Source organism: Choloepus didactylus, chromosome 21, assembly GCF_015220235.1.
Source record: "Choloepus didactylus isolate mChoDid1 chromosome 21, mChoDid1.pri, whole genome shotgun sequence".
NCBI lineage: Eukaryota > Metazoa > Chordata > Mammalia > Pilosa > Megalonychidae > Choloepus > Choloepus didactylus.
This window is the reverse complement of record NC_051327.1, coordinates 53,078,641-53,087,372: the sequence shown is the minus strand read 5'-3', so window position 1 is coordinate 53,087,372 and position 8,732 is coordinate 53,078,641. Positions and strand designations below refer to the sequence as shown.

At 33.8% G+C, this 8,732-nt stretch overlaps 1 protein-coding gene across 1 annotated transcript; it reads left to right on the top strand.

The window, feature by feature from the left end:
- The first annotated feature begins 5,258 nt into the window (after window positions 1–5,258).
- LOC119517336 (olfactory receptor 8H1-like) lies at window positions 5,259–6,203 on the top strand. Its single transcript, XM_037813839.1, has one exon. It carries the CDS (start codon window positions 5,259–5,261, stop codon window positions 6,201–6,203), a length of 945 nt encoding a protein of 314 aa, XP_037669767.1.
- Window positions 6,204–8,732: the final 2,529 nt, after the last annotated feature.

Below are 8,732 nucleotides of genomic sequence, written 5' to 3'. Positions count from 1 at the left end.
AGCCCCTCCCTCACGGAAGCCATGCAGTATTAGAGAGCAGCACTCTCTCAGCCCGGCTCAAAGTGAGGTTTCAATATTAACTGCTCAATACAGACAGCGAATCCTCAACAAGCAGAAAGAGGCTTTTGGTGACAACTGACCTTGGGAGAGTCAGGGGACATATCTGTCTCAGGACAGGGAGCCCAGAGGATCAGGTGCTATCTGTGGCTGACGGGTGAACCTGGGAGTTCTTCTGTCACTTTCTCTCTCTGTGGAGAAAACCTCAGCTGTTCTCAGCCCACAACGCTTTGCAGTAAAGACAGCCTCAGACATTTTAAAACCAAAACACTTCCATCAGCAGAGTCACAGAAACAAGGAACTTATTGATATGCAAATGACATGTCTGGAGGGGGCATAGCTTCCCAAGAGGAAAGGGAGGGGCCCATCTCTACTGTCTGTCTTTCAGTCTTTTTGGAACCAGACCCCAAAGCCTGGGGGAGGAGAGCCACAGGCCACACCCTCTTACAGAGGCAGTGACAGGTGCATCTGCCTGGCAGAAAAGCACAGGTGTCTCAATCCTCTAAGAAAAGCCATCAGGGAAACCAGATACTGAAATATTACCTCTTTCTGTGACCTGAGCCTGTTCTCATCTGAAAAAACCTGATTGGGGTGGCCTAGGAGGTCAGATGCTTAGACAACAGAAAACTACAACCTACACTAAGAAAAATGAAGCTATGACCCAGTCAAAGGAACAAATATACACTTCAACTGAGATACAGGAATTTAAACAACTAATGTTAAATCAATTCAAAGAGTTTAGAGACTATTTCACAAAAGAGATAGAGGCTGTAAAGAAAACACTGGATATATATAAGGCAGAAATTGAAAGTTCAAAAAAAAACAACCAGTAGAATATATGGAAATGAAAGGCACAACACAAGAGATGAAAGACACAGTGGAAACATACAACAACAGATCTCAAGAGGCAGAAGAAAACACTCAAGAACTGGAGAATAAAACACCTGAAAGCCTACATGCAAAGGAGCAGATGGAGAAAAGAATGAAAAAATATGAGCAACGTCTCTGGGAACTGAAAGATGAAACAAAGTACAAGAATCTGCATATCATTGGTGTCCCAGAAGGAGAGGAGAAGGGAAAAGGGGCAGAGGCAATAACAGAGGAAATAATCAATGAAAATTTCCCATCTCTTATGAAAGACATAAAATTACAGATCCAAGAAGTGCAAGGTACTCCAAACAGAATAGATCTGAATAGGCCTACACCAAGACACTTAATAATCAGATTATCAAATGTCAAAGACAAAGAATCCTGAAAGCAGCAAGAGAAAAGCAATCCATCACATACAAAGGAAGCTTAATAAGACTATGTGCAGATTTCTCAGCAGAAACCATGGAGGCAAGAAGGAAGTGGTGTGACATATTTAAGATACTGAAAGAGAAAAACCACCAACCAAGAATCCTATATCCAGCAAAGCTGTCCTTCAAATATGAGGGAGAGCTCAAAATATTTTCTGACAAACAGACAATGAGAGACTTTGTGAACAAGACACCCACCCTACAGGAAATAACTGCAGAGTGATAGGAGAATACAGGACTGCATGGTTTGGAACACAATTTTGGGAGATGGTAGCACAGCAATGTAAGTACACTGAACAAAGATAGCTATGTACATGGTTGAGAGAGGAAGATTGGGAGCATATGAGACACCAGAAGAAAGGAGGAAAGATAAAGACTGGCACTGTAACTTGGTGAAATCTAGAGTGTTCTACAATTGTAATAAAATGTACAAATATGTTCTTTTACAAGGGAGAGCAAGCAAATGTCAACCTTGCAAGGTGTTAAAAATGGGGAGACATTGGGGGAGGGATGCAATCAATGTAAACTAGAGACTGTAACTAACAGAATCATTGTATTATGCTTCCTTTAATGTAACAAAGGCAATATATGAAGGTAAATGCAGGTAGGAAGGGGGAATATGGAAGGCGTGTTGGACACTTGATATTGGTGGTGTTGTCTTTACTGTACTTTGATTTGGGGTTGCTTTTCCTTTTGCTACTTCCTGGCTGTCATTTTTTTCCTCCTTCTTCTCCCCCTCTACCTTTTTTGATGCTCCCTCCTGCCTTGTGGAAGAAATGTAGATGTCCTTATATAGATAGTGGTGAAGGTGGTGAACACATAAATATGTGACCATACAGAGAACCATCGATTGTTTACTTAGGATGGAATGTATGGGGTGTGAACAAAACCATCTTAAAAAAAATGGGTTGATGTCAAAACCTCAAGGGCAATATACTGAGTGAAATAAGCCAGATACGTAAGGACAAATATTGCAGGATCTCACTGATAAGAACTAACTATAATGTGTAAACTCATAGACATGAAATATGAGTTACTAAGATATAGGATGAGGCTTAAGAATGGGGAGTGGTTGCTTAGTATGAGCAGAATGTTCAACTAGGATGGACTTAAAAGTTTGGAAATGAACAGAGGTGTCAGTAGCAAGATGTAAGAATAACTAACAGTGCCGAATGGCACGTGAATGAGGTGGAAATGGGAAGCTTAGAGTCATATATGTCACCGGAAGGAAAGTTGGAGGTCAAAAGATGGGAATGTATAAAGCTGAATCCTATGGTGGGCAATATCCATGATTAACTGTACAAATATTAGAGAACTCTTCCATGAACCAGAACAAATGTATAACAATACAACTAGAAGTTAATAATAGAGGGGCATATAAGGAACAAATATATACCTATTACAAACTATATACTTCAGTTTGTAGTATTTCAACATTCTTTCATGAACAGTAACAAATGTACTATACCACACTATGAGTCAACATTTGAGGGTGGTTGGTTAGGGATATGGGAGGATTCGAGTTTCCTTTTCTTTTCCTTTTTTTTTTCCATCTTTCACTTTATTTCTTGTCTGGAGGAATGAAAAGTTTCTAAAAATTGAACAAAAATTAAGTGTGGTGATAGATGCATAGCTGTATGAAGGACCAGGGGCAACTGATTGCACACTTGGATCTTTGGATAATTGTATGGTATCTGAACAATCCCATTAAAAAAACAAAAAACAAAAAAACAAAAAAACCAAGGGCACAAATTTTGAAATAAATTGATGCTGGCCTTTTAATCTCTCAGTAAGCTTTTCTCAGTATCATCAAGTTTTTGATGAAGAGAAGACTTGTACTCCAAAAGTTCATCAAAAATATGATAGAATATTTTTAAAATTCTTTTTCCAGACCATCACATTCTTTCCTGAAGTTCTGTAATGCAGTCATTTTTCTTGAATGGCTTGCTTCTAAATCTACATAGAAGTTGATTTCATTCTCATTAATTAATGCAAGATTCACAAGAAAGCATTTCTCCTGGTCTTACATAGAGGAAGTGAGCTTTTGATCAGTAAATTAATTTAAAAGTATTTACTCTTTCAGCATAGAATTATACTTTCTTTTCTCATGTTTCTTCTAATATAATAAAAACTACAACATTATAATAATAAACAAGTTGCACAAACATTGCTATGACTGAATACAACAATGCAGCCACTGTGAAGATAAATTGGGTGACACTGACAAACCTGACTGGAGAAACTCCAACATGTTTTCCTTAGAATGCCTCAAAAATGCCCATTCATCAGCTGGTGCACACTCCTAGAAAGGAGTAAGTTTTGCTGCACCAGCCATTGAAAAAAATACATGAAATTATAGGTTTTACAAAAGTCTAGTATAACATAAATATAAATATTTGATAGTAAAATAAAGATATTGCTGAAAATAGTGTATTAAAATTATATACACAAAAGTATACATATGAACAAGCTTTATACACATAAAGGAAAATAATTGGACCAAAATATATCTAAAGATTTACCACATTTATAAATGAGTTTCATTTAATTCTCTGAATTTAGTTGTATTCTTACCTTTGTGTAATAAGCAATGTTCATTCCTATGATAATGTCACACTTTATAAAAATATTTCATTTTGAAAAATGTGCTATTCATTCCCTGGTGGTTAATGATTTGTCCTTTCTGCCACAGATTAATAATTTTTCTAAAAACATCTTTCCTTAACCTATTCATAAATTAGAGTATCACAAAGGAATACCAAAAAAAAAAAAAAAAAAAGCTACTCAAAATTACATGGCTACTAAAGGGAAGACAATTGTCTGTAACAAACCTAACAGAGATGCATTAGTCTTTAAACTTTGACCCTTGGAATCATGCCAACTAATTTTCTTTGGAAAATGGTCCCAAAGGTGATTCAATGTTGCATTATCAGCAATTCTCAATATAAGGGATGCCCTGGCCTTATCAGGGTGAAAGACAAGGAATACTCTCCTCTGCCTGTGTTCACAGTAGCTCCTGGGATACTTTTGAGACATAATTTCCAGGCTAACTCTCTATTTGACAGGATCTGAACAAATTTTGTAGGTTAATTTATTTTACCTCAAGGAAAACAAAACAAAACAAAACAAAACAAAACACCTCAAACCAAAAATGCATTGCTCAAAAAAAATGAAACAAAAGTTATCTGAATGGAAGCAAATATTGTATCATGGAAATAATTTCAATCTTCAGTCACTTAAATGGTTTATATATTCTATTTGTGAGACAACCTTGAGGTTGACAAATTTCTAGACAGATAAACTGTAAGAAGTTTTTCATAAACTGTGGCTCATGGTAAGTATTAATCTCAAAGTTAGACTGTTTTAGTTTACTCAAAAAATGGAGATATTGTTAAAATAGTGTGCATATAAATACACACATATCATATGCTTTACTTAAGTATTTCTAGGATTTGTAGAAATGGAAATAAAGGATTGATGGAATCAAAACCATCAATCAATGTACATATATTGGAAATGTATTTTGGAGGCTATTTGTTTAAATAATCTGTTAACATATCTTCTGAAAAGTAACAGTAATGAGTGGACTATAATATTAAATCACCCAATTAAAGTTGTCTAAGGTTTAATTTATGATCTATCACTTGTATTAAATAATATTGGATACAAAGGAACAGTAAATAATGCATGATTCTATCATTGCTTGTTATATATCTACTTTTTGACAAACTAAGTCTTGTTTCAGTCATATTTTGCAGAAAATTCTTTATCATGAATATCTAGAATCACAAAAACATTAATTTAAAAATCCTATATCATTCCTATAATCAAAACTTGTTTTGAGGACATTCCACTAAGTATCACCTTTGATTTTTCAACAGTTCACAATACTGTAATGCTATTATGGGAAACAGGAATAACACAAATATGCCTGACTTCATCCTTATGGGATTGACCAACTCTGAAGTCATACAGCAGGTTCTCTTTATGTTGCTTCTTCTGATTTACCTGATTACCCTGCTGGGGAATGCAGGGATGATACTGATAATTCACCTGGATCTCCAGCTTCACACCCCCATGTATTTCTTCCTCAGTCACCTGTCATTCCTTGACCTCTGTTACTCAACGGTCATTACACCTAAAACCTTAGAGAACTTACTGACTTCAAACAAGTATGTTTCATTCATGGGCTGCTTCACTCAGATGTATTTTTTTGTCTCCCTCGGTGTCACTGAATTTTTCCTTCTCTCTTCAATGGCCTATGACCGCTATGTAGCTATCTGCAATCCTCTTAACTACCAGGTGGTTATGTCCAAGAGCCTCTGCTGTGCCCTCATCACTGGGTCCTTTGTGATTGGCTTCACTGAATCCTTAGCCAATATTCTTTGGATGAACACTTTGCATTTCTGCAAATCCAATGTAATCTATCATTTTTTCTGTGACTTTCCCCCAATATTAGCCCTGTCCTGCACTGATACTCGAGGTATTGAAATCATGTCATTAATTCTTGCTGGTTTTAATGAATTAGTATCTTTTACCACAGTCTCTGTGTCCTATGGGTCCATTCTGTCTACTATCCTGAAAATTAATTCCACTTCAGGAAAATGCAAAGCATTCTCTACTTGTGCCTCCCACCTCCTGGGAGTCTCCATCTTTTATGGCACTACAATTTTTACATATTTAAAACCAAAGTCCTACTCTTTGGGAAGGAATCAGGTGGCCTCTGTGTTTTATACTATGGTGATCCCCATGCTGAATCCACTCATTTATAGCCTTAGGAATAAAGAAGTGAAAAATGCTTTCATTAGAGTTCTGCAGAAGAGAGAGGGTTCCAGGCAATTGAAATGACAGTGATGCTGAATATTTAACCTCATCTTTTCTTTCTGTAATATTTATATGTTTACTTCATCACTCTCTACATATCCTAGCATCCTTTAATTAGTTTACAATTTTGTTGAGCCATCTTATGTTAGACCATGCATGATCTGGAACATTTCCAAGCATATGTTTTAAAAATCTACATAGGAAGTAGAATCCATGATAATGTGTTAAAACTGTGATTTAATATATGTGCTTTTTTTAGGGCAACTATTGTGTAAAAAGACATGTGATGTTACCTTTCAGATTGCATCACAGAAATCCCCCTGCATGTTCCAATTTCAGAGAATTCCATTATGAAGAACATTTTCAGAAGTCATTCCATTTATTCTCTGAAGAATAAATATAGCAATTTGGAAAGATTTCTTCTTTGGACTGGACAGTCCAAAGATTAGTTTCTAGAGCTACCAGCTTTTTAGCCCTATGGTAACTCAATTAGTAAGTCACTGAAACTTTAAATCTTGTTTCCTCAACTGTACAAGAAACATAACTCTAAAGAGAGAGAGTCATGTTAAAGATTGAATCAGATGATACATGGAAAGAATTTAATGCAATTATAATTGATTATGGCCAGATCACCAGAATACTTACATCTTTGCAAAATTTTGAATACACAATAGCTTTTGTTATGAAAATGTTCTCAGGTGTTTTTCTAAATACTTTAACCTAGTCTTATTCATAAACAAACAAACAGCTAAAAATGAAAAAGAGCACTTAGATATTTGGTCTTAGAGCAAAGTAAAATATTATGAGAGAATTAAGTTATGGAAAAGTGTATGTTTATATGTTAACATTGAGGAAAATTGAAAACTATTTTGAATTATTAAAGAAAATAGAAACAGCCTAACATTTTTGATAGTTCTATTCTATACAATTCTTATGTGCGCATATGTCTGTAGTATGTACGTATACAAAATTTTTGTCATTCTCTATTTCCATTTTATAGGTTTGGTTTTCACTCATCTTTACATTGGTAATCCCTTTGTTGTTTAAACTTAAGAAATTAATGTTTTTGCTACATGAGTGAAATTAAGAATCTCATTTAGCAATGCTTTAAGACCTTAAGTTATATAATTTATAATTTATGAGGTTATGCTAACCATGTGGAAACCCTAGTAAACTGTGATGTTTCAATAAGCTTCAGTAAATGATATTACTTCATTTAATATTTTATGATGAAAATAATCATTTTTTCTTGATTTCTACAAGTTCATATTCTTTAAAAAGAAATAAATTATTGAGTTAAATTATTGGCTCATTTGTTTTGAAAATTTTCATACAAAAAGTTGCAAAGCCAAGAATTGGTAATGAATACAATTTTGTGATATCCCATAAATTGCAGTTGCTTAAGTTGCTAAAATTTCCTTTTAAAAAATCCTCTACAAAATCTGGAATGGCAATTTTAATTATTTTTTACTCTTCAATGAATATTTAAGAATGTATGTTTCCTTCTTTAACCTATATTTGACATTTTATTTTAAACTTCAGCAATGGTTATTAGATACTTCTGTTGCTTTCAAGTGATTTGTGTTCTTTTTACTTATATTGAGTTCCTCTTTAGAATTGTAGTTGTTCAATTTCTTAAATGATTTTTGAGAAACTAAAATAAATTTATATCTGTTTTAGAAGTAAACTATTAATGACTTTTTCCTATTTCATCACTGTTAGTTAATTCATTCAAATAATTAAAATGTGCCTTATTATCCTCCACATCTTGAATTTACATGAAAATTTTAACTTATCATATATAATATCCACATTAGTTAATATATTATGCTTTATTTTTACTCTGAATTCTATGTTGTCTAACATCTGTATTTATTGCAATTCATGCTTATTTGTTTGCACTTAGAGATGTCCTTAATAAACACTTATTTTTTAATTATATACTTTTTGGACTAATCACTCATCTTGTACATACATTGTGGCCTTTCTTATATTTATAAGATCTTTACATTTTCTCATCTTTCTCATGAACTGTGCATGCCTTGCTCTTATTTATGTACATTTCTATGACCTAAGAAATGGATACTGTTGGTTTTTGTTGGCAGTGATGGTCATCAGTTTCTCAATTTTTTCAGACAGTTGTAAGTCCAGGAAATGCTTATGTTTTCATTAAGTTCAGACTACCTATCCTCTTACAATATGTTCTATAAGGCATTTATGATGTTACTGAATAAATATAATATAATCTTTGGGCAATGTGAAAACACTAGACTATTTGCTTTTTCCTTCTATTGTCCCTATTTATTTCAATGCATATCATATTTTATGTAGGACATGGTATGAGATATTTTTAAGAAAAGATATTTTTGTTCATGGTGTTATGACAGAATTCTATGTATTGTAAAATTTGAACTCTTTTAATAATGATAAAGTAAATAAGACTGGAATAGATCATGACAAAATATGAACAATAGATTTTGTTTGCAAATAATCAATTTTATATAATAATGGTATAAAACAGATTATATTTATGAAGTCCCTACTGTGTGCTAG

Bases quoted from the DNA above. Each gene is read 5' to 3' on its own strand.
- LOC119517336 (XM_037813839.1), top strand. From the start codon at position 5,259: ATGGGAAACAGGAATAACACAAATATGCCTGACTTCATCCTTATGGGA.